Raw genomic sequence first — 27,752 nt, 5'->3', positions numbered from 1 at the left:
ATGTTAGTAATCATGAGGCAGGCAGATGCCTGATCAGTGGTTATACCTTCTGAGTCACCACATAAAAAGTCTAGCTATCCTGGTGGTGACACAGTGGGAAAGACCACTTGAAGAAAGGGTGGCCCTGAGAATTCATGGAGAGACAGGCTTAGGCAACCCTCCATCCTAGTTCATTCCAGCTTCAAGGCAAAAACAGCAGAACCATCCATCCAGTAGGGTCCAGACCACCCTCCAAAATCACACACAAATTGAATGGTTGCCATTTTAAACCACTTAGTTTTTGGAGTCCCCCCTGTCCCCCCGCATTGCTAACTGAACCGATTGTCTATGGAGCAATTGGAGAAAGGTAATAAGAATGGTAAATATATACTGGATCTTCTTCAAAGAATAATTATGTATTATTCAGATAGGCAGTAAAAAAGTTATTTCAGATAAAGGGACAAAGAGTGGAAGAATAAGGAAAATTCATACTTTCATTTGCAAACTGCAAACAGGATGGTGAGAATATAGCACAAGGTGCCTACAGAGACAAACACCCAAGATGAGTCTGAATGCAAGGTTGAATGAAAGGTTGAAACTTGGCTTTTAAGGGACATGCATGCCAAGCAAAGTCTTTGGACATCATTTTGCTGAGCAATAGGGCCTATCAAAGACATTTATGTATAGAAATGAAATATCTCCATTGTAGACACTGTAGCAGTGTGGAGTAGTAACTAAAACAGAAAAAACATAGAGGCAGAGAAACCACTTAAAGCACATTGCATTCATCTGGAGAACTGAAAGTAGTATGCATAACAATAAATTCAAAAGACATTTTTAAGGTAGACCGGAGAGGTCCTGGTAACCACTTAAGGCATGGTGAGGAAGATTAAGAAAACAAAGGTAAGTGCTAATTTCCCAGCTAGAGATACTGGGAGGATGGTGATGGTATTTACAAAGAAAAGAAGGAAGAGGAAGCACCTTGAAGAGGAGACAGGTTCTTGAAGTAGGTGTTGAAATAAATTTTGGCACACTGCTGAATTCAAGGTGTCTCACAGACAAACAAGAAGAAAGGACTATTAGGAAACTTCTAGTGCTTGTTAAAATTTTTGGAATCACTGAGTCATCCATAAATATGTTATAAGTGAAAATATTGAATAAATAAGATCAGGTACTATGATTCTCAAGCTGGCTACACAACAGAATCATCTGATACCTGGATTTAACTGATCTGGAGTACTACATAGAAATTAATAGGTTTTTTTTTTAAATTAAGAGCTTTTAAAAGCTCCCCAGTTAATTTCAATAAGCAGCCAAAGCTGAAAACAAATGATGTAGAAGGATAAAGGGAAGAAGGTGTAAACAAAACTCTGGTAAACACCAGCATTCAAGAAAATTCCAAAGGAAGAGGATTCTAAGGAAGTTTACTGAGCTATCTATCAGAGAACTAAGAGCAGAAGTGATAAAAATCGGTGTTAAGGAAACCAAGCAAGGCCCCGAGGATCTGGCAATTTGAAGTTCTTTGGCCCTTGTAAGTGAAATTTTCATACCATAACAAAGAAGTCAAGCTGTCTTTTATCATCTCCACTCAACTATTAAGCCCTTCCAATGAGTTTTTAGTTACTGTAATTTTCAGTTCCACAAATTCAATTTGTTTTTTTTTTTTTCATTTCTTTGCTGAAGTTTTCAATTTTTTTCATCTGTTTCAAGAGGTTTTTTTTAGTTACTTGCTGAAATATTTTTATGATGGTTCCTTGGAAATCCTTGTTGGATAATTCTAACATCTGATTCATCTCAGTGTTAGTAACTGTTTTCGTTTCTCATTCATGTTGCAATTTTCATGACTCATCGTAAGACCAGTGAGAGTTTTTTTTATTATATTCTACACATTTTAGATATTATGAAAATTTGGATACTCTTTAATCTTTTTTTAAAGCAGGCAATCCTCCTGCTGAAATGTAAGATGAGGACTGAAAGCTTATGTATGTTCAGCTACTTCTTCAGCAGTGCTCATACCTTCCAGGTGAAAGTGTGTCAGTGATTCACAATGCCTTGTTATCTCCAGTCGGCGAGTAAGCTCACTTCTTGCTGAATCCCACTGACAACACAGAAGGGATGATGGGAAAATGGACAGTAACTAACCCTATCTCTCACCACCTCAATCTGCCTTGTTTAAGGGAGAAACTTTCTTTCATCCTCACTGATACCACGAAAAAGGGATGAAGTCTAGCAGTGACTAGTCCTGCCTCACAATGCCGCATGGATTTCTCATTACTGCTGGATGGGGGTGGCACTCAGGTTGCCACTGGATCCCAATGACATTACCCTTGCAGCAATGTATAATTCTAGCCTAATTTCACTAGGCAAAAGATCAAAGATCAGCCCTCCACTCAGATGTCTGACCCTACTTCACCAGGGGGATCATATCACTGCTGCCTGCTACTGCCAGGCAGGGGATGGAAGAAGCCAACACCTTGGAAGGCCCTGCCAACATCCTCTGGTGGGGCAAGTGAAACAGGGTGGTCATGCCATTTCCTCAAGTCCTGAGGTCCCCAGACAATCCTTTTTTCCACCTTTCACAGACTTTCTATGCCTATTTGTTGTGTTATTTCCAGCCTTTTTAGTGGTAATGTGGAAGACTGGAAGGAACGGGGCTACTTCATCTGGGTGGAACTCCACTGTGCTCTATAATGTGATTGCAGTATCTGTAACTCCTGCATGCTTATTTTCTCTGATGTAATCTACTACTGGAGGATAAAAACATTTTTTTTTTTACTGTTTGCAACCCTAGCATTAGCATATCAGTTAATGATCAATAGATGTGTGTTTTAGGGATGGATAAATGGATTTCTCCAAGTATATGTACCTTATGATAGATGCCTAACTTGTACTTTCAATGAGAAAAGTTATCTAGTCTCTAAAGAGAACATCAAGACTTAGGCAAAGATGATGGCTATTAAGGAGGGCACTTGTGTTGAGCACTGGGTGTTACATGTAGGTGGTGAACACTAAATTCTACTCCTGAAACCAATATTACACTATACGTTAACTAACTAGCATTTAAATTAAAAATTTTAAAAATAAAAGGAAAAAAAAAAGACTTGTGCAAAGGAACTAGATACTGGATAGAACACATTACAGGTATGTCATTTGAAAAAAAAAAATTTTCAGAAAGGAATTACACAAAACCAATGACATTTCTAACATTACTAAAAATGTACATTTTCAAAATGAAATTAAAAAGATACTATCACTTGCAAACACACCAAAGAAAATGAAATACTTAGGTATAAATTTAACAAAATGTGTACAGAATTTGTATGCTGAAAACTACAAAACACTGATGAAGAAATCAAAAAAAGCAATCCTAAATAAATGGAGAGATCTACTGAGTTCATAGATTGGGAGATTCTACATCATAAAGATAACAATTTTCCTCAAAGTGATTTATAGGTTTAATGCAATTCCTATCAATATTCCAGTCCTTTTTTTTTTTTTTTTTGTAGACATAGACCATCTTATACTAAAACTTATTTTGAAAGGGACGGGCCCTACAATAGCTAGAACAATCTTGAAAAAGAAGGCTGCAGTAGGAGGAGTCACCCTACTTGATATTTAGTCCTACTAAATAGCTATACTAACCAAGACACAGAAGTACTGGCACAGGGCTAGACATACAGATCAAAGGTGTAGAAGAGAAATAAAAAAACAGGACCACACAAACATGCCTAACTGATTTGGAATAAATATCCAAAGACTAGTCCTGGGAGGAAGCATACCTTTTTCAACCAAAGGTGCCACAGCAACTGGACATCTATCCCAAAAGCTAAGCTTGACCTAAATAAACTTTACACTTTACACAAATGTTAACTCAAAATGGATCACAAGCAAATGTAAAACAATAGAATTTCTGGCAGAAACATTAATTAAAAAAATAATAGAAAACCTTCAGGTAGAGAGGCAAAGAGTTCTTCACATCACAACTATGATCCATAAATGAAAAAACAATAAATTGAACATTAAAATTCAAAATTTTTGTTCTGCAAAAGATCCTGTTAAGAGGATGAAAAGATAAACTACAGATTGACAGAAAATATTTGCAAACTACATTTCCAAAAAATGACTATTATCTAGAATATACAAAGAATTCTCAAAACTTAACAGTAAGAACACAAGTAATTCAATTAACGAATAGGCAAAAGACCTAACAGACATTTCACTGAAGAGGAGAGATAGCAAATCAGCACTTATGAAAATGTGTTAAACATCATTAGCCATTGGAGAAACCACAATGAGATATCACGATACACTGATGGTTACAATAAAAAATAACGACAATACCAAATACTGCAAGGATGTGGAAAAACTGGATCACTCATATATTGCTGGTGGGGATGTAAAATGGTACTCTGGAAACTAGTTGGGCAGTTTCTGATATACCACACATGCAATGACCATCCAACCCAAATTCATTCTTGGGCATTTTTCAAAGAAAAATGGCAACTTATGTTCACCAAAAAATGTACATGAATGTCCACAGAAGCTTTATTTTCAACAGCCCCAAACTGGAAACAGCCCAGAAGTCTTCCAATGACTGAATAAACACTGTGGTAATGTTCCATGCCATGGAACAGTGCTCAGCAATAAACAGGAACATATTATAGATTATGCTGAGTGAGCAATCCAATTCCAGAAGGTTATATAATACATGATTCTATTTAATAACATTTTTGAATTAAAAAATAGATATGGAGAAAAGATTACTGGTTGTCAAGGGACTGGGAATAATGGGGGAGAAAGGTAGATGGGAAAACGGGGGGGGGGGCGGTCCTTGAAGTGATGGCAATGTTCTGTAACTTGACTGTTTCAATGTCAAAACTCTGATTATGAGACTGTAACTATAGTTGTGTAAAATGTTACCAGTGACATAAGATAAGAGATTCATAGGATCTCTTTATGTATTTCTTGTAACTGAATATGAAACTGCAATTACTTCAAAAATACAAATTTTAGTAAAAAAAATAGGGTGCTAAACAACTTAGTACACTTCCATTTTGGGGAGGCATGAAAATACTCATATGTGCACTGATTAGCTCTGCTCGTGGAACTGCCAAAAGTGCACAACCGAAGAGGGGGGTTAAAAATTGGGGGTCAAGAGTATAAGAAAACTTAAGTTTTTTTTTAATAAAATAAGTTCATTCTAAAGGAAATGAAAGGAAATTGTTGTACAACTGTCCTTCATTTACTCTTTCACGTAAGATCAAAACAAAAATTTTGGAAGGAGAAAACTGAGGAAAAAGCCACAAAGCATGCAACAAAGAATTACGTGGCATTACTGTGTCCAGGATAGATACTAAGAGAAGGGAGTAGGAAAGCTCTTGCTTGTTATGCTGATGGTAACCTTAGGTGTTTCCATTATTTACACCATTTAACTGTACATATATAGGTGTAAATACAAATCAGCTGTACATGAAAAACCTTGTTGTTAAACCTTTTTCATTGATAAATACTCAGAACACTTATCAGAAAGACTACCATGTCTGAGTACAAGCTAACATTTTCAAACACCTAAAATTCCTTGCAAGTGGATTATTTAAAAAACCAATGGTGACAGTTTTGCCGCCTGACAGATAACAATGTGCCAAAATGTCAGCCTTGGGCTCCCCTCACGCCAACACCAAGCAATGCTATTTAAATTGCCGTTTATAAAGATTTTGAGTACTACTTTCCAAATTGAAGAGGGAGCCATATCAATGCTAGCTTCAAATCAATTGGAATATTTGAATCCCAATAACAAAAGTATCTTCTTTCTGCAGTTTATCACTTTCTCTAGAATACTGCTTACACATACAAAACTTTAAGGTGTTTGCCTTTTAGTTTCACCTTCCATATGGCAAATGTCACTATTTGTGCAACTTTTCAACCTTTCATTCATTACTTCAACTGTAAATTCAGGGACATGTTAATGTAATTTCTCAGAGCACTGGGTCACATTATATATTTAAACACATCAAAGAAATGCAACTTCAGGGCTTTAAAAAGTCAGATTACTAATGTGAACGCATCATTATTTTCCCATCAACAATATATAATGAAATGAAGTGTTAGACTGTGGACATCCAGCTCAGTTCTAATCTCAGATAAATGAGGACACACATTTGCCTATCTTGAAGAATCACCTCTACATGCATGAACAACCGGAAATAATGATTTATTTTAAAAAAGAAACAGAGTGAAATTAAATCAAATCACTATTAGTTAAGTGAGCAAAGTCAGTCCACAAAGTACTCTTTAACGGCACTAGTATGGCAATAATTTACCAATGCCACTAGAAAATCTCTACTTCTAATAAGAGATATGTTTGACCATAAAAGGATTGGTAGACCCTAAGGGAAAGAACAAATGCCAAAGGAATGATGCATTTGTTTTTTTATAATCCACTCAACACTTTTCCCAAGCACAACTCCATTTGCATTCACTTATCTTTTCCAAAATGAACTTGAATCTATATGTTGTTAGGATCTAAAAAGACACATTTCTGTTTAACTTTTATGTGGCCTTGACCCATTTTAATGTCCTAACACACCCGCGGCCATGACTCAGCATAAAGGTAATTCTTCTAAGAGTAAGTGGGGGTAGAGGCAGGCATGATCCTCAGAGTAGTGATAGCCGCAGATTAGAGTTTCAGAAGTGAAAGTCGAATTTGGATTTGAAAAGGACACTACGTGATTCTGAGCCTTCCTCCAAATTGAGAATCTATTGCATTAGATGTGGCTTTGTTTCTCTTAGCAAACCAAAATGCAAAAAAAGACAAAGATTTAAACACACCCTCTATATGCCTGTACCCTGCCTTGCCAATGCTCTTATAGTCTAATGACATCCACAATCATTCATGCAGGGTGTGATTCACAATCCATGAAGGGCTAAATGCTTGAACTGAGATTTTTAACTACTAATGTGTTACATGGATACTGTTTCAATGCATTATCATTAAGCAAACTACATATGTCTCTTCCATAAGGAGACAAAGACGTATGGATGTGCAATGAGTTTCTGTGTGGATAAAGGCACAGGCTTTGTTATTAACTTTCCTTTGGCCCTGAGGGACCCAGGAAATTTTTGTATTGACCCAGCACTTTTAGTTAACAAAATGATCTGGGAGACAGCCTTATTATTCCCTAACATGGCAATGCTGCCTTTGTCTTGCAGTGCACATACACACATTTACCTAAATCATCTTTACAGATGTGTGTGAACCAGAGGTATCTGTGCTCTATTTGTCTGTGAAGGGCAATAACAAAATGTTACAACCCATTTAGCAATAAACTATGCATCCTTTCTGCAAGTCTTTGCTTACATTTTACGTGCAACATTTCACCTCCTCTATAAATTTTATTTCATAGTCTTTAGTAATTTCTGGCAACATAAGTAGATACCCAGATGGTATCTCTTTTCTCCATAAGCCAGAAATAATGTCTCAATATAAATTCCAATCCCATCTTTTTATGATTTAGGTTCTAAATTTGAGAAAGCGGCAACACACACAAATATTGAGACAAAACCTTTAGGTGAAAGGGATAGCAGCAAAACTTTAGTATAAGAAAGCAGCCTATGATTTATTGATTCAGCAATAATAGGATTAAAAGAATACCTGATGACACAGGCGTAAAGACCACTGTCCTGCAGTAGTGTTGGTCGGAACCAAATGGAGTCTTCTTCCTTGCTCATTCTACTTCCATCAAAGGCTATTGGCTCTTCAAAGTCTCCAGGGCCAGAGCTTTTGTACCACATCAAACTGAGTCCAGCACTTTGGGCCAGGGAGTAATTTGCTCTGATATAACCATAAAAGAGGGCACATTTGATTCGAACAGGCTCTCCAACCAAAACTTGATATTTCTTGATATCGACAGACCAATCAGTGCATCCATCGGCTACAGTAAAAAGAGAGAGAAACAAAACAAAAACATTAGAGAAAAAAAGTGAAGCAATTAGTTCATTCATTCCCTGATTCATTCAGCAAATATTGACTGGGCATCTCTACTGACCGGATTCTACTCTAGGCACAGAGGATGCAGCAATGGATACAACTCGGAAGGGCAGTGAAAAGTAATTTACCCAGCTAATAAGCAATATATTCATCACTGTGCTTCCGCTGCTATTTATTCTTAGTTTATATCAGTGCAATTGACTCTAAATCCATTTTTTTTTTTGCCCGTTCTTTGAAACTGGATCTGGCCCTTTGAAATATTTCTCCTTTGCTAACTGGCACTACAGCTTTGTTAGTAGAGGGTTCTGGAGAGACAGTGTCAGAGGAAAGGGTTTTGCTCCTTGATTTCAGCGTGCTTCTGTGGCAGGTTCTTGAAGTGTGGGAGGCTTCCCCAGCACCTGGCTCCCACTTCTCCAGTATCCAGCTCCTGCAGTGCACAGTAGTCAGCAGGTTGGATATTGTTTAACAGAGCCTCAGCCAAGACACTGTCCCATGAACAGCTTTCCCAGGTACCTCAGAAGGTGAATCACTGACAAATCCCAGATGGCAAATTCTGCCATCATGGCACCTCAGTGATGTCTACCATTCAGTAAGCCATGTATTTTCCTAATAAGGTTTGGATCTCAGTTCTGAATGTGGGAGGATGGAGGGCAGCTTTTCTTTGGATGTTCTCTCAGCCATAGGGGTAAAATGTCAGCCATCCCTCTAGTTTTTAGGGTTTTTATTTTTTTTTTCTTTTGCTATGGACTGAATGTTTATGTCCTAAAATTCACATGTTGAAGATTTAATCCCCAACGTGATCATATTTGGAGGTACGGTCTTTGGGAGGTAAGTATGTTTAGATGAGGTCATGAGGGCAGTGCCCTCATAAAGGGATCAGTGCTTTTATAAAGGACATCAGAGAGGTTCTCTCTCTCTCTCTGTCTGGCTCTCCCTTCCTTCTTCCCTCCACTCCTTCCTCCATGGGATGGGGCTCACAGATAAGAGGCCATGTAGGCACACAGCAAGAGCACGGCCAACTATAAGCCAGAAAGAAGGCCCTCAGCAGGAATCAAGTCAGCCAGCACCTTGGTCTTACACTTCTCAGCCTCCATAACTGTGAGAAATAGGCTATGGTAATTTATTATGATAGACTGAGAAGACTAATACATCTTTCTTTCTTACTAGCTAGTCCTTCACTCCAGTGCCTTGTTACATTTAATACTTCCTTATATAAACTTTCCTTGTTAAATTTAGTGTGTGGTTTATCTCTTTGATTGGACACTCAATGACAAGATCATAAATAAACATTTTACAGGCAAATAAGGCAAAAAGAAATGCAACAAAAGTAGGTCAAGTTCTGGTACTGGTTTCACGGCCAGACACAGAGGCAGACAGTCACTTTGCTCTGCTGGACACATCAAGGGAAGCGTAAAGTAGAAACCATGGTGAAAAATGTGGCTGATAGGGGTGGGGGCTTGTTGGGTTTTCTAGGTTTCCTGGGAGCACCACCATCCAAATGCTAACTTGACACCAGTTTTTCATTACACACACACACACAAAACAACAGGTCCCCACAGAACAGGTACATCCCCACTATCATCATCATGGAGAAATAGTGAATTTCTTGCTTAAAGAGGGCAGTTGTTGAATATTTAGTAAGTTAATCAATTTCACAGAACTCACCATATACAAATACTAAGCAAAATGGCAAGAAGCAAGAAAAGAGGGACCTCTAAGAGCAGTAACATCTGAATACTGCAAGAAGAATTTAACTTGCTACAGATTAAAGTGAGGGTAAACTGAAGGATCTGAGAATAGGATGAATAATGTAGGATTCAAGGGAAGGAAAATAAATCAAGATGAAAAGGACGGTGTACATTATTAGAGGAAAGAAGACACATCATCTATAGAGTTATCTACATTTCTTGAATATGTAACAACTAATGAGCACTTAGCTATGGTTGAGTTTACAAATTTTCATTTACCCTTCACAAAAATATCTATTAAGGCTTTTGAACTAACTGTTCTCTCTACAGAGAAGCTTTCTCACCAACTGCAAGACTTCCTTCCTTCCTTCCTCCTCCAAATATCACCTCCTTTTAAAAGTCTTTTGTAATTACCCTGTCTGAAACATGAGCTTCCTACCCTCATCACTTATTCCAGGTTCTGCTCCAATATTTTTCATAGGCCTTAATGGCCCGCTTTTTGTTTGCTTCAACTCCCTGGTAGAATGTAAGCCCATTGAGGTCAGGGACTTTGTCCTTTTAACTCATGTCCTTAGCCTCAGTGCCTGGAACAATATCTGCTAACAAGCTCAACACACATTTACTGAATGAATGAATGAATGAATGAGTGGGTAAGTTAAAAACTAAATTTTACAACTGAAGACACTCAACACCAGCTAATAAATGGAAGTGCCAGAATTCCCACCCAGCTATGTCTGACCCTAGAATTCATTCTCCTTACCATCATAATACTGTGTTTCCTAATTAAGGTATTTTCAATTTCACAACACTCTTTTATTTAGTTAATTTCAATTACCAAATTGTAGCCTAAGAGTGCTATCAAAGAGTTGTATTGGAGTAGTATTTAGTTAGAAGCTTGGTGGATATCAATGCCCAAGTTAACCGCCATGATTCCTGTCAATGGCTGGAGCTGGCACACCACGTTAATAGAATGACATAACTGTACACAAACAGAGATGTCAAGGCTATGTGAATTATATGTGATATTTATCACCATTATTTTGTATATTTGTCCCACTGCACGAAACAAATACTAGGTGGGATTTTATTTTAAACAGTTATAATTATGGGGAGGAGCATGAAATTATCATGTTTTACCACTACATGAATTATAATACAATTCTAGAATCATGTTATTGTAACTGAGGCCATCTGTCACAGAAGACACTGCTGCCAGTGAAAAAGGCTGAAACACCTTCAAGGTAGCAGTATAAACAGTGAGATAAAATTATTCAAATCCCCAAAGATTTGTAAGATAAAGCAAAAATGCTTAAAGGTAAAAACAAAAATATTTGGTCTAGAGAATGCTAAAAAGTTAGTAGCAAATTAAATCAAGAGAATGGAGGTAGAGTTGCATTGGGGGTACAGATTTTAATACTATCAGAATATGCTTACTCAGAAAACAGTTGAAAGAAAACCAAAACTATTACTGCAAATTAACATTATTCAGTACTTAACTATCAATCAGGAAAAGTTTCCAACAGTTGAGCCTCAAAAGACAAGGAAAAGAAATGAAATAACAGCACCTTGGAATTCAGAGACACCTTATGTTCATTTTAATATGGAAAGAGATTGTAGGATCTACGGCTTAGGAGGTTTTACTACCATTAAGCTAAACGTATGATCTTCAAAAATACAGTATAAAATTGCTAATATGTTTTAATAATTTTCTGGGGAGGATTGCAAATAATATAAAATAATTCAATATATTTTCAAATTATTTGGATAAACACATTTAAATAAATGATGGACTTATGTCTTTTTTTCAATAATTAAAACATTTTATTAAATGACAGAAGTGAAGAGTTATATTTATTTTTTCTTCGTTAACATTTTGCCTCATTCACACACACTCACCCTGTCACTCTGTATTATAATTTTTTTCTTAGACCATGTGAAAGTAAGTTAGAGACATAATGACATTTCACCCCTAAATATTTCAGTATGCATCTCCTTATGAATACATTTTTCTTATATAGCCACAAAACATTTTTTTAAATCTTTTTTTTTTTAACGTTTATTTATTTTTGAGACAGAGAGAGATAGAGCATGAACGGGGGAGGGTCAGAGAGAGAGGGAGACACAGAATCCGAAACAGGCTCCAGGCTCTGAGCTGTCAGCACAGAGCCCGACGCGGCGCTCGAACCCACGAACTGTGAGATAGTGACCTGGGCTGAAGTCGGACGCTTAGCCGACTGAGCCACCCAGGCGCCCCGACATTTTTTTAAATCTTGTGTAGCAGGACATCTCAAATCTTAAAAGAAAAAGTGATCATTTAAAACCTAACTCTTCATGACCAGAATTGCTACTGTTAGGTTCAGTTTTTCCTTACTTCAGCACACAAGCTCTGCTGGTTTGGAAACAATCATTCCAAAAGTATATTTCTAGACAATGTTAATTCCATTATATAAGTTAAATTGACTATTAAAATTATCATCAGGTAATTAGGTAGACCAACAGTATGTAATCTGTTTTTTTGTTTTTTCTGTCTTTCAGAATAAGACACCTTTCTATAAGACTTTCCCAGAAAGTTTACTATTAGTATTCTCATCCCTTGAAGAGAGGGTTCCATGGAAATACTCTAGTTCAATAACCCGTCTATAGTACATATTCCTTCATGGTCAATGGGACTTTACGAAGTCATAAAGTGGGAGCAGGAAGCACTATATTCATCCACTTTTGTTGCCACCCATAATGTTCTGGGAACTTATGTAAAGGCAGTGATGGAATTAAGATTCAGAACTAATTCCTTTACAAGGAGTTCATACTGATGTACCACTTCATGAACAAAGGCTACAAAGACTGGATAATATAAGTATATTCAAATGGGATAAGTATATTCAAATGGGATTAGTGCAAGTATTTTTAATTAAGTCACTATAACAAATATTTCCATGGTAACAAGCTTGAAGGCTGCATTCCCAAAAAAATGGAATATGAAAACAGAAGACTTTACTTATTAAAGGGCAAATTATATTAGTCTTCAAGTATCACTTGGATATGTACATTGGAATAATGACAAAATGATTAAGACATCTATAATAATGTAATAGATTCCCCAACCTGATCCCCTTTACTAAGCTGATTCACCTGTTCTCCAGCTACTTTGAGTGCTTCATGTTAACAGCTCACAGTTGTCTCCTTCTCTTGAAAATTACCCTGTATTGAGGAGGGCCACCTGTTGGGAAATTTACATCCCCTTGGGTGTGCCCAATGCCAACTGCCTGATGTGAGTATACAAAAGACTGCTCCTTTGCATCAAGTAGGGACAATCCTATAGGGAAGTTCATGCTCCAGAGCTCCTCTGTGTGTGGACCATGCCAAGACTACAGTTCACTGTGACCTGTCTCTTCAGCTCTTTCCCTTTTCCTATTCTGCTTCCCTCCCTCCCTTTTAGGATTTTCCTGAAGAGGATTCACTCAATAAATTGTGCGCATCGAGACCCTGTTTGGGCTTTTTCTAGGAAAGTTGATCTAACATAGATTTACATGTTCATCTAGTGAGAACTACCTTCCTCCTAGTTTCGGTCCTAGGGGCTGGAGACATTATGACAGACAGACATAGCCTTTGTTTTCAAGAAGCTCACGGGCCAATAGGAGAGACTGACAAATTAAAAGCACACAGTGGAAATGCAATGATTAAGAAATGTACAGGGCCAGTCAGGAACATGTTCCATGAAAGGAAAACATTTGAGATGTCTGTCAGAAGTTAAGAAGCTAGCCACACAAGGACTAGGCAGACAGGTATTTATTTTGGAAGTACACACAAAAGCAAAGACAAAGGAATAACAGGTAGCAAATTCTGCAGGAACTACAAACAGCTTTGTGCTATAGAAACAAGTTTAAAGCAGAAAAAAAGCAAGAAATTCGAGGAAAAAAGTGAGCAAAGACAAATCATGGAGGTACTTTTATGAGCTGTAAATAAATGTTTGGCTTCATTGTGAAGGCAAAAGGGGAGATATTGAAGAGTTTTAACCAGCTATGTGATGGGGCCAGTCGAATAATTTTAGATACACTATGCTGGTTACATTTTTAGGTAGAGATATAAGATTTTAGCCAGGAGAGTGACGTTATTGAAGGTCTGATGTTGGGCAGTGGTAGTAAAGAAGGGGAAATGGAGCAGACTCGTGAAAGATACAGGAGATTAAATTGGTAGGAGCGGGTGACTGAATACAAGCAGTCAGGGAGAGGAATAATGCTACTTTACCCAGCAACTCATACATCTTGTCATAGACTGAAATATCTTTCCCAATCAACAAAACAATCTACATCGTTTCTGTCAAGTGGTGGGATCCTTGAACTGTTTTTATAATTTCTTCCTTTACAATTTTTAGGCAATAAAAAATGTAATAATCTGTCTTTAAAAAAGACTCACAGACAGACCTAAAATGCATGTATTGTCACACTGGCATCATTTGTGTCTCTCCCTAGTATGCCTGGAAAAACCCAAAAATGAGACTTGAATTTATTTAAAGCAGTACAGGCCACACACATAAGCTATCACAGACACTGAACAAAAAGGCTGAGGCTAGATTTTAATTAGGCAAATTCTGTACTTTATCTGCCCTGGCTGCTATTCCTTCCATGTATGGACTTCATAAACGAAAATTGGCAACGCTGGCAGAGATGCCCCCAAATTATCAGCATCAATGACAGCAACAAAGTACGACACAAGCTAACCTTTATAGCATGCGCTGGTTCACACAACAATTTGTCCTCATCTCTGTTTTCCTGATTATATTTATCTGGGCTGGAATGTTCCCAGATTTTGGCCTGTAAAATATATGTACAGTGTAACAACTGTGAAAGAGCCTTTTCAAATACTTTGGAGAGATTTATGTGGGTGGTAAGAATTGATACTGCTCAAGAGATTCTGCCAATGATCAGAAATCCAATTTCTTAGAATACCCTTTGTCTAGCAAAGCCTCGAAGTTATCATGTATCACTCTCTCAATGTAGGTCATTTTCAGGGGGGCACAGACCCCGGTCAGTTGTTATCACATTTCTTCTGAGATACGGTTCCCTCTTCATCACGGGAGTGCTGGTGCCAAAGCAAACAAGACCCTGTTAGTGTAGTTAACCCTCAATCCTATCTTAGGCTCCAAATTCTGGCAGATATTCCTGATACACGAAAACCCATGCATTGTATAGCATGTACTTGGTCACGATTTATTTTTGTAAAGTATGTTTTCTCACGATTACAAAGAAAAAAAGGGAACCTATAAGAAAGTGAAAAGAGAATAATATTCGTAATCTAGCCTTTTGCTTATTCAGTTTCTTTTCTCAGTTGAGATGATATATAAAATTTTGTATCATGATTTTTATTGAATATTTTACAATAATTGCATAATATTTCATAATAATGCCACATTAGAATTTACTTAACTCTTCTGCCGTTAATTGGCTGTAAGTCTTTCCCCGAGATTTGACAGTTCTAAATACTTCTGTGAAAAAACAACTTTATATACAATGTTCCACAAACTTGCCCTCCAAAAAGAAAAAAAAAAAGTACTATTTCCTCGGGAAAGAATCTCATAAGTACAATTGCTGGATCAAATTATACATTTTTAAGGTTTTATACTAAATTTTAAATAGATTTTCAAAACTCTCCCCTAGCTTCGTCTTATAGTACCCATCTATACGGGCGCCTGGGTGGCTCATTCGGTTAAGCGTCTGACTTCGGCTCAGGTCACGATCTCGCGGTTCATGAGTTTGAGCCCTGCATGGGGCTCAGTGCTGACAGCTTGGAGCCTGGTGCCTGCTTCGGATTCTGTGTCTCCTTCTCTCTCTTCCCCTCCCCAACTTGTGCTCTGTCTCTCTATGTCTCTCAAAAAATAAGTAAACATTAAAAAAAATTATAATACCCATCTATAGAAGTGCCTATTTCACTACATATGCTAAGATTTCATTAGTTCTATGTACTGTTTCCTTAGCTGAACACCAAGGACAGTTTACGTATTTTTGTCTCAACTTATAAAAATAGAACATCAGTATAAATATCACTGTATAAATATCTGATAAGTGAATGGCAAAATCTGCCACAGGAATGATTAATCAACACAAAGTCTCCAACTGGATCCAGTATACCTATTTTGCTCTATTTCAAACTATTTTTACTCAACATCATAATTCAATGCATTCATTTTGGTAGTGTCTTTTTAATGAAAGACTGTGTTAACACAATTTTCCACTTCCTTTGGACCCACTCTACAGGGAAGCATCCCACAGGTGAGGAAACCAGTTAGGCTTGTACCTGGTATAAAGACAAAATAAGACTGTGAAGCTTCCTGAGGCCTGGTAAAGGGATATGTTGGCCAACTTGGGACCCTCTTTTGCTTAACCCTAGCAGTCCTTCACATTTGTAATCCCACTCTTCTCACCTATGACATTCCCTGATCCGTTACAAATCATAGCGGTATTTTTAATTTACCCTTTCCTCACTGCTGTTGTTACCTTTTCCTTTATAGGATGACATCAGGAGTGACCAGTCCCTCTTTGAAATGCTGTCTAGAGTTATTGCTGATGACCCAACAACAAGCACATAATGACAATGACCCAGAAGTTGTCCATATCATCCAATAAGGGGAGAGAAGCCATCTTTGTGAACAACAATAAGGGGTTTATGTAAAGCATGTATAAAATCAGTTTTCAATGTCAACAGCTGCTCAGAACCAACAGTCCTATTGCTGTGGGGTCTCCAGGGATGCTGGAATATTTTCAGGTATCGAGAATCTAGAGTAGCTAGAGATATGATTTTTATCCTTCCTGGAGAAGAATATCATAGCCAAGCCCAAACAGCACATCATTGAGTTGGAATAGCAAACTGGCCTTGGTCTTCCCTGCACATATATTTTTCTTTGATAATCTAATATTTCTGTATATTTTTCCTGGTTGAATAAAACAAATCCCTTGTCCATGGCAAAAGAAATTTGTGTTTTTCTATTTTCAGAAAATAAAGAAGGAGAAATAGATTTCTGGGTTCTAGAGGAGAGTCAGCAACACCAAGTCTTGGTTCCATTTCTTTGCATTCTTACATATGTTTGAGGAGTGTTGTGCTTCTGACTAGCAGGGAGCCTTCTATAACTCAAGGTAAATATGCATCGAATATCTTTGCTCATAAGGTGACTACTTTATGATCAACAGGGACCCATAAGGTCCCCTGAATGCCTCTTGAACTACAATAGTAGCCCTTCCTAACTAGCCATGCTCCCCAAAGGGAGCACAAGGATAGATACATTTGCAAATGTAGTGCTTTTAGGTCTTACTGCTTCCATAAATCAATTCAATTTTACATTACTATGCCATGTTGCACTTCTTCCAGACTTTTGGACCTATTTCTGAGCTACCTCATCTGAACAGAATAAGAAAGAAATCAGTCTTGAGTTCAGTGAGGCCTTGGGAAGCTGACTCTTTGTGCCTCAAGTTACATCAGTCATTCATTTATTCAGTACACACTGTAGGAAAGGAAGCACCCTAGGTGCTGGGGGTGAACAAAACACAGTTCCAGCTCTCTCAGAGAAGACACACAAGAATGATAGCAATATATGTGTCGGGAAGCAAAAATAAAGCATACTAACAGGCGAGAGTGTCTACAGTGCTCTTAATATAGTGGCCAGACAAGGGCTCTTTGAGGAGTTAACATTTGAGCAGACAATCAAGTGGGCAAATTTTGTGGGACATCAGGAATTGAGATGGGAATGCAGTGGATATGTTTAAAGAAGAGCAGAAAGGCTAGGATATCAGGAGGAAGTAAGTGGGAAAGAGAATGGCTAGACCATCCAGGGCCTTTCCTCATCTGGAAGAGGCAAAGAGTAATCATCATTTCCCAGAGACAAGGTAAAAACTAAGAAGAGAGCTACTCAATATGCAGTACCACTTGTTTTTGATGTTGGAGGAACTCCTTTGTACATCTTCTTGTCTCCTCTTGGCAGTGTCACTCTTCAGTGGCTGGTGTCCCATACATTCACATGGCCACACTCAGGTCTCCCTTAAACCATCGTTGCCATGTACATTAAACATTGCATATTACTTTCCTAGCACAGTTGTAAGAAAGTACAATGCTTTATGCTTTCACAGCTCTCAAGGCTAGAGGTCAGGAAGGAAGGTATCAGCAGGGCCGGCTCCTCCTGGGTACTCTAAGGGAGCATCTGCTCAAGGTCCTTCTCTGAACTTCTGCTGACAGAGGGCAATCCTTAGAGCTCCTTGGCATGGAGATAAAACACTCCCAACACTGCCTTCATCTTTACACGACATTCTCTCTCTGTGTCTGTGTTCTTCCTCTCTTTTTATGACACAAATCATATTGGATTTAGGGGTCACCCTACTCCACTATGAACTTATTGTAATTCACTTCATCTACCAAGACTCTATTTCCAAATAAGTTTGCATTTTGAGACTCCAGGAAGAGCATGAATTTTAGGGGAACTCAGTACATATTTGAATTCAGGTTGATTAGTGAATGAGCTTTCCTGGATAATCAAATTGGCTGGTAAAGAAAAGAGAGGCATATATATACTCCACATACAGATTTAAAACAAAACAATGCAATTCTTCTGAACATAATTTAACCAGAAAGGGCTCTGGGATCTGTATGTGACTCATTCACAACGAAAAAACATTAGCTGTCATTCTCTGAATGGGCATGCTTAAAATGAAGATAGAGTTGGGAAATGCATGCAATGTATGGTGGTATACAGTCTCTAGACAAACCAGACCCAAGTTCAAATCCCAGTCACATCAAAGTCAAGCAAGTCACTGAAGCTCTCAGGGCCTTCATTTCTATACAGTGAAAAAGTACCTTGGGGGATTGTTCTAGCGTTGATACAGGAAATCTCACTGCACCCTAGACTTGTGTTTGTGCCTGCCACACGTCATGGAGGGAGTGAAGGATGGCAGTCTCTAGAAAACAACCACTGCTCAGGTAAACGGCAAAGAAAACAGCTAGATGGTAAACTTGGACGGTTTGCTGTGTGTGACTCAACTGTACTAGCTGGGTCAACAGGTGGACTAGGGGTTCTGCAATCATCCTAGGCCGGTATAATTTAGGTCAAATCTTGAACTGACCCTCTAGGCTTGTTCAAACTCACCAATCGGTTTTCCTTGTGAAATATCTGGCTTCACCTTTTTTAAGGCCCACGCTTGCCTTTGGCCTGGGAAATACTCTTCAAAGAGCTTGTTCTTCCTTGCATGCCGAAATGTGATCACATTCTCAATGTTTTAGGGTAATTTTCTACATGCCATTTTCTGACAGTGAATCTGAAAGCCCCATCTCTCTGTGTTGGATATTATTCCTGCCTCACATGGAAGTAACTTCTGCTTAAGATTCATATTGTCTTTGAATCTTTTTATCTTTCTTTTCGTCATGTTTCAAAATGACACAAGAAAGTGCCTAACACAGTACCTGAAATATAGTGGATATTCTCTTTTCTGTTCTCACACAGAACAGGAGTAGAAAAAGCCCCACTGTTTGGGTGAACACAAGCTGACACACACTGTACTCAAAATCTGGATTCTTTTTGTTGTTATTATTCTGAGCATAAGGAATTGATAGACATGTAATAGCTTGATGCATATGGTTCATCTATTAAGGGTAGAGCACTCTCAACTTACTTTAAAGATTTTTTTAATTCTTTCAATTGTTTGTTTATTCTGGGTTCTCTATTTTTTTTAAATGTTTTTTTAATTTATTTTTGACACAGAGACAGAGCATGAGCAGGGGAGGGGCAGAGAGAGAGGGAGACACAGAATCCGAAGCAGGCTCCAGGCTCTGAACTGTCAGCACAGAGAGTGATGCGGGGCTCAAACTCACAGACTGTGAGATCATGACCCGATCTGAAGTCAGACACTTAACCGACTGAGCCATCCAGGCCCCCCTGGGTTCTCTATTTAACATACTTTATCAACATGAATCATATTGGTTTAATATTTGCATACATGTATTTCATTCATCACTGAACTATTAATACTGTGAGAATTGAGACTTTATATTCATGCCTATCTCTATCTTTTTTTTTCTTTTTTATCCTTCTTTCTTCCCTCCTTCCTTTATTTCTTTGTATCTACCTACCATCTATCATCTGTCATCTATCTGCCTATCATCATCCATCAACCTAAATTTAATATATCTCTAATTCTATAATCCATAGGTATTTCCACTTCTGTATTTGCTTTACCATTGTGATCAACTGAATAAATGTTCGCTTAAATTGGTATTGGAAATGTGTATCATTTATAACTATTGTTTCTAGGTATAATTAACCTTACTAATTTAGAAAAACTTAACACTATGCAATTTTCCTTCCTTTTGTAATAGTGCAAAGCAATACAATTTTTGACTCAGAACAATTTCATTCCATAGAACTAAACATAGTTCAGAACTCAGTAAATCCTTGTTGATTTATTAAAAACAATGCATTCTGTCTTACATTTATTAGGCATACTATTACACTATTAACTTAGGTCATCTGTATATTCACAAAATCCCTCTATTTAGACCACAAGATAGATAAGGATATGTGCATACAGAGATAGGTCAAAAAGTATTGCCAGTTATAGGAATTTTATAGCTATGGGATGCTTTCTGGATGCTGGATTAAACATCAACATGATGAGCAACAAACCAAACATACAGTGATCACATTTAATCTCTTTCCCAATTTAGCTCCACAGGGAAAGGCTTCTTGGATGGCAGGACACCCACTCTGCAAATGATTCTTTAAAGAGAGTAATAAGGCTTAAGATACATATTTATTTTCATCTTGTTTATAAAATATAGCAGAAACGAATTCTATTTTTATTATTTTTTTTAATTTTTAATGTTTATTTATTTTTGAGAGAGAGACAGAGCATGAGTGGAAGAGGGGCAGAGAGAGAGGGAGACACAGAATACAAAGCAGGCTCCAGGCTCTGAGCTGTCAGCACAGAACTCAATGCGGGACCCGAACTCAGGGATCATGAGAGCATGACCTGAGCTGAAGTTGGACACTTAAAACAAGTGAGCCAACCAGGCACTCCAGGATTCTATTTGTAAAGATGGCAAGTTATAAGAGGTCTTTAAAATTGAAAGCAATTCCAAATGGGCTATTGTTTGCAGCAATGAACAAATGAAACAACCACGCATCAGCATTCAAATCACCTATCGGTGTGAGTTCACATATATATTGACTGCCTACTATGTGCAACTCACTGTTCTACATACAACAAAGAGCACTGAGACTAGTATTAACTTTGAAGAAATTATCTTCTAGTGAGGAAAGACATGTCAATAAGTATAAATAAGAAAAAGCAGAATGGAGACATTTCAACAGTAAAGAGAGCACTGCTAAGGAAACACAGAACAAGAGGTTTGTTCTATTTCAAGCCTGAACTCTTTTCCATTTTTTCACGTACATTAATGGAGAAGAAAAATCTGATAGGGAAGATAAAAAAGAATTTAGAAAGAGATGGAATTTGAATTGTGCTTCGAATCAAAACTTGTTAAAATGGAAAGAGAAAGTTTCAACTCAATGGGATATCCCTGTTAGGGCAATAAAGGGTAAGGTTCTGAGAATGGTGTAATGGGATGGGGAGGAGAAGTGTCACTGGTGAAAATAAGATCAGAAAGGTGGGTGTGACAAGACATACCATGCCAAGAAACCTGAACTTAATCCGGTAGCTCAGTAGTTTATAAATTTCAGCATACGTTAGAATCATCTGAAAGAGTTGTTATAAGACAGATTGTTTGGCTCCACCATCAGAGTTCCAGATTCAGAAAAATGTTGCTTAGGAACTAAGAATGTGATTTCTAAAAAGCTCCTAGGTGATGGTTCTAAGACGATACTTGTGAGAACCACTACTCTAGTCAATGTAGACAGCAGGAAATATCTGGTAAGGAAGTAGTATCATCTGATCTGTAGTTTAGGAAGATGGCACTAGCAAGGACAGATTCAAAGAACTCAGCTTAGAGCAAGGAGACCAATTAGAAAGTTCTTAAAATAGTAGAGGTGAAGAAAAGAAATGGGTAATGATATGAAAAAGAAATGCCAGGGAAATTATAGAGGTAGAATCAACAGGATGGAGAGATTAATCAGACAGGATTGTGACATCTTTAATGGAAATAGGGAGCAGAAGCAACTTTGAGGTTGAAGTTGGCAAGTATGGTTGGGGTAGAAGACTCGCTTATTATTTTACAAATGGGTTTTTTTTTTTTGCCTTTATTACAGGTGTTTACAGCAGAATGCCATTGCTTGCATTGTCTGGTCAGTGCAACAAAAGTACATCTGTGTATCTTTTCCGTACTGTGAGCTCTGTTGGGCATTCAAATCTCATGACGTCAGGGAAACATTCAAAAGAAATGGGAATGAAGACTGCTGTGTTTTAATATGCATTTGCTTTCATATTAATGATATCACAGATTTGTTGTCTATTTGATTAACTCAGTGCAAGAATTATGGAGAAAATTACACAAAAGTGCACAATTTGTATACTGCTCAAGTAAATTTAAGTGAGAATTTAAAAAAAATATCAGAGCTAATTATTTTTTAGTGATGCTAAGTCTATTTTTATCACTGTAGAAGAGGTCTTATGATAATACCTAATAGGCTGTACACGTATTAGCTTTACACACAACTGTTTGGCTGTTCATCTACATTTATATGTGTAATCATGTATCTGTTATGATGGGGGTCTGTCCACACACTGCAGTTTGTTCAGGGAATTACAAGCAAGTATCTGTGCACCGACTGCAGGATCTTTGTTTCTCATTTTCGTCAGAGGTGTAAAGGTAACAGTTCATTTCAAATATTTAGAACCCCTTCGTTTACACAGTGTTTTCATAAACACTATCAGACTTCTGCATTAAAAAGTGGTAAGAAATGCAGGGGCACCTGGGTGGCTGGGTCGGTTAAGCATCTGCCTCTTTGACTCTTGATTTCGGCTCAGGTCATGATCTCACAGTCCTGAGATGGAGCCCCCACATTGCTCTCCTCCCAACTCCCACCCCTCGCTGTGTGTGGAGCCAGTTTAGGATTCTCTCTCCCTTCCTCCCTCCCTCCCTCTGCCACTCCCTTGCTTGCTGGCTTGTGCCCTCTATCTCTGAAAAAAAAAAGTAACAAGTTCAGGAAAAAAATCATGGGGAATATTTTGTATCTTTTCTTTTCATGTTCATTTAAAGGGCCAAGAACAGGAAGAAAAAGTATACAAGGTTTCCTTGAACCTTAAACTAAACCTTCCAGAGGTTTTGTTGACATGCTCTCAGGCATTCTTCAAATAATCATGACAAGTAAAAATCTATGTTTACACAGTAGAGATTACACTGATTCAGACTTTGTTGTTTGGGCTTTGTTCTCCCCTGCCTTTAAGAGGGTATAGCCTTTGGGTGTGAAAATTTGTATACACTTTTTTGAGGGCTGATAAATTTGAGAAGATGCACTTACATAAAAAACTGTACCAGATAGTTATTAATATGAACATCTACTAAATTTAAAGCAAATTTAAGTGGTTACAATGTTACTTAGCAATTAAAAGTTTCTCAGATGGGGTGCCTGGGTGGCTCAGTCAGTTTAAGCGTGTGACTTCAGCTCAGATCGTGATCTCACAGTCTGTGAGTTCGAGTCCCATGGCGTGCTCTGTGCTGATAGCTCAGAACCTGGAGCCTGCTTCGGATTCTGTCTCCGTCTCTCTCTGCCCCTCCACTGCTCACATTCTGTCTCTCTCTCAAAAATAAATTTAAAAAGTTAAAAAATTAAAAAAATAATTATAATTTTTTTAAAAATTTTCTCAGGTGCTGGTTTGAGATTATCTCCATAGTGTGTTTATTAATACGGATTAAACTTAAATCCAGAGGAATTTTCCGGCCTACCAGTTGCTACCTCACGATAACATTTAACACAGTAAGCTGCTATTATTTACAAACAAGTTCAGATTCTCAGAAATTGGCAGTTGGCTTGTTTCACGGTTAACTACTAAATACCTTTGACGATGAACATAGAACTTCTCATGGTTTGTCCAGCTCAGTATCCTTTCTTTGTTTTTTTTTTTTAATTTTTTTTAACGTTTATTTATTTTTGAGACAGAGAGAGGCAGAGCATGAACGAGGGAGGGTCAGAGAGAGAGGGAGACACAGAATCTGAAACAGGCTCCAGGCTCTGAGCAGTCAGCACAGAGCCTGACGTGGGGCTCGAACTCACGGACCGCGAGATCGTGACCTGAGCCGAAGTTGGACGCTTAACCGACTGAGCCACCCAGGCGCCCCCCTTTCTTTGGATATAGTACCAAAAAGCCATAGCTAGATTCCTTTGTATACCCATCAAAGGTTAAGACCCTAGAACCCTGGTAATCACACCATGACCCTTTCCTTTAATATGTTTCAAACAGAAAATATTTGAGTTGGGAGGGGGAATGATTTTACAGTATTTAGTCTGAGCCAACTCTGCAGGGAGGCATTCACTGATTCACTATTTCAACAAATATTTACAGGGTATCTTCTATACCCTAGGCACTATTAGGGCTAGGATAAAGCATCTGATAATCTTACTGCATATCACTTTGAGCAGGCTTCCCTTCTTCTCTAAACTTACAGGTTATGTTGTTCCCAGTGTATCGTTATGGGCAAGAAGGGACATTGGTCTTAAACTTTATTTTTTTCAACCTGGTATTCATGAATATTTCAAAGCTAAAAAAAAAAAAGCAGTGTTGTGGGTTCCTTTTCATGATCATTCATTAAGGTGTTTTATTTTTAATACTTTGTCTTTTATTGTTCCCTAGTTTTCAAAGGCAAGTTCTTGTCTTTGTATTTGACAGCAAGGGCCACACTGGCCTATACAGAGACCCGCTTGGGTACCATGAAATTATGAGAAATAAATACGAACTGTGAAATGCATAAAGCTTATGCATTCTCTTTCTTTATTTCCATTAATGTGCCATGAAATAGTCAATCACATATTCTTTTATTCTATAAATTGGAAAATACTGAATAATTCAACAGGTCTGAAATTTCAGAACTTCATTCAGTGGAGTAGCTGCAGTCCCTGATCTCTATTTTAATATGCTGCCAGTTATTGCAAGTCATAATAGCACAATACAGGGCCGAGATGAATATCACTCACTCAGTTGTTTCCTTGAATGGCTTTGGGGTATGAAGTAAACTATACTACATCACTGTCCTCATAATGAGATCGTTCTGCTGGATAAACACACTCCCCGCAGGCCCTACCTGCTGATAGGACCCACTGAACCAAATATTTAACACTTCACAGAGGCTCCTCCTTGCCATTCTTCAATACTGCATGCATCATTTTCAAGAGAAAATTTGATGCAAAGAAGTAGAAAATTGAGCTACTGACTCCTGGGTTCGTTGTTACAATCCGGCTTAGTAAGAAAGCCTCAACTCAATTTCTGGGTCCTGTGAGATAACAGAAGTTTCAAAGTTCCCACTAAGATTGTGCAAATCTAAATTCTCATTCTATCTGACCAATTTACACGTGGAATTTGGTGAAACCAGTCCACCTGCGGAAACCACTGAAACAAAGCATGGAGTTAATAAAGTGCTTATTCATTTGCTTGAAATATTCACTGAAAAGATCGACTCACGCAGAAAATGGTAACTTTTTTATTCCAGCATTTAAAAGATGACACCATTTTTGTAAAAGCACTTCTTCCACCATTAGCATGAGGTCTCATGTGGGAGAAAAACAACACAGCTCAGAAAGAGTGCTTTGATAGTTTTCATGTGTAAGGATGTTAGAACACCAAGTTTGGTTGAGTTGTACATATATATAATTTTTGCGTGTGTGCGTGGGGGAGGGTGCTGGTTTTGCCCCTATGTTTATTGTCATAATGTTAACAAACCTAGGGTCTTGCGGCTTTCTTTCATAAACTATACAACAGAATGGTGTCAAAAGCATGCTCTTTATAGTCAATAGTTCATGTACATTACTCTCATAATGGAACTACAATGCCATAAGTGCTGTCAGACAAACATGAACAGAGCGCTATGACAGTGTTAACTTTTCCTAGCTTAGTCAAAAAATGAGTTCATGGGGGCATGCAAGAGATGGGGCTTTGAGATTAATCATGAACTCAGTGATGACAATTCTAAGAAGCGAGAAAAGGCAAGCTAACAGTGTGAGTAGTGAACTGATGAGGTGCATGTGGAAAAGACAACGCACAGAGAGAGGCTTCAAAAAAAGCCTCAGGAAAGACCGAGAAATCCAAGAAACTCCCTAGAACTTAGTTTGTGACTTCTTTTTAATTCTGAACCTAAACCCCATTCATCTTTTAAAAAACACTTTTTTTATTGTGTAAGTCATAATAACAAAACATTTTGTAAAGTAATTTGAGTGGGTTCTGAACTTTGCACCTAACAAAAGTCTCAGTAAATATTTTCATAATGGGATTGTACCACAAGAAGATCTCATTTCATGCATTATTCATTAACATTATGTAAATATAAATTATCTTTTCAATACAATTTATAAAAATTATTGTTAGTGGCTGCAAATATATTCACACTATAAATGTATCATTACATATTATCAATATCTAATGTATCATTAGATATTTAATTTGTTTTAACTTTGATTTTAATATACAGTACCATGATCTATGTCATTTTACATGCATTTTCTTTGAATTTCTGATTTTGCCTTGAGCTTGAATATCTAAAGGAAGATTACTGGGTCAAAGGTTATCATATGTTATACCAAATTGTTTCCATAAGTTTAAGTCCACTTACATTCCTGTTTGCAGTGCATATGAGTATCCAGTTCACATCATCATTGCTACATGGACTATATTTCTACACCACTGCATTCTCCATTCAGTACCCAATCTACTCCTTCCATACGTGCTTATAAATCCACAAACAATGGTGGTCCTGATGAGATATTCTCCAGTGCAAGTGTTTTTGTATACTTTTCCTTCAGCTTCCAAGTATACAGTGATGACTCTGAATCTAAACATTCATTTGTGCTCCTCTTTGGTGATTTTAAAAACTGCCATCCATTTATTAATCTTCATATGCCCTAAATGCAGTGACTTTTTATTAATGGTGTTTGCTGAAGGAAAGAGGGCTTGCTTTTTCATATACTGTCTTACTGTGTACCTCACCTCAATCTGACAGATCGTAACTAGTGATCTCTTCTAATACTATTAACCTTTTTTGTTCATTAAAACATCTTGATATCTGTCATATTTCATTAGCATACATTGATAAACAACTTTTTTAACCTTTTATTTATTTAATATTTATTTTGATATTTATTCATTTATCTTAAATACAATTTACTGTCAAATTGGCTTACATACAAGACCCAGTGCTTTAAATCTTTAAACTTACACATTCATATGAAAAGAGAAACACAAAAAATGATTCCACATTTGCTTTTCCTGAGCATTTTCATATAACAGATAAATCTAAAACTTCACCAAAAGTCAAATCTTCAAAATTAAATGAATTCTTTTTCAAGAAAGGTGAATTAAAATCAGCTTATCACCCTATAATAATGGCAAATCAAAGTATTCGTGAATTAATATAATTTATAGGCTTTAAAAAATGTTTATTTATTTTTGAGAGAGAGAGGGAGAGAGAGAGAGAGAGAGAGAGAGAGAGAGAGAGAGCAGAGGAGGGGCAGAGAGAGAGGGAGACACAGAATCCAAAGCAGGGTCCAGACTCTGAGCTGTCAGCACAGGGCCCAACATGGGGCCTGAACTCATGAACCACGAGATCATGATCTGAGCTGAAGTAGGACACGTAACCAACTGAGCCACCTAGGCACCCCCATGAATTATATAATTTAAAGATAAGTCTTTATTTTAAATTATGACATCCATATATACTTGCAAATGCTAAATACGTCACTTATTATTTTGAATTCCATCACAGAAAATCTCTCCCGTGCCCTCTCCCTGCCATATATAATACATATAAATACATATATATACATATAGAGAGAGAGAGAGCGAGAGAGCGAGAGAAAGCACACAAACTCACACAATATTCCATATCAAATTCAATGGCTTTACTTAAACAATTAACGTTGAGAATATAATCATGTGACAAAACCATGTGAATGCATTTGCTAT

General features: G+C 37.5%; 1 protein-coding gene across 1 annotated transcript in view; it reads right to left on the bottom strand.

Annotated features, from left to right (window-relative positions):
- IL1RAPL1 (interleukin 1 receptor accessory protein like 1) overlaps positions 1-27,752 on the bottom strand; it is a 1,366,342-nt gene that overhangs the window by 656,873 nt on the left and 681,717 nt on the right. The window contains exon 3 of the mRNA XM_058713829.1: positions 7,631-7,910. Within this exon, the coding sequence (XP_058569812.1) occupies positions 7,631-7,910 (280 nt within the window). The remainder of the gene's footprint in view (positions 1-7,630; positions 7,911-27,752) is intronic.

Source organism: Neofelis nebulosa, chromosome X (genome assembly GCF_028018385.1).
Source record: "Neofelis nebulosa isolate mNeoNeb1 chromosome X, mNeoNeb1.pri, whole genome shotgun sequence".
Classification (NCBI taxonomy): domain Eukaryota; kingdom Metazoa; phylum Chordata; class Mammalia; order Carnivora; family Felidae; genus Neofelis; species Neofelis nebulosa.
Note: the sequence above shows the minus strand (reverse complement) of the source record. Positions and strands in the feature narration are given on the sequence as shown.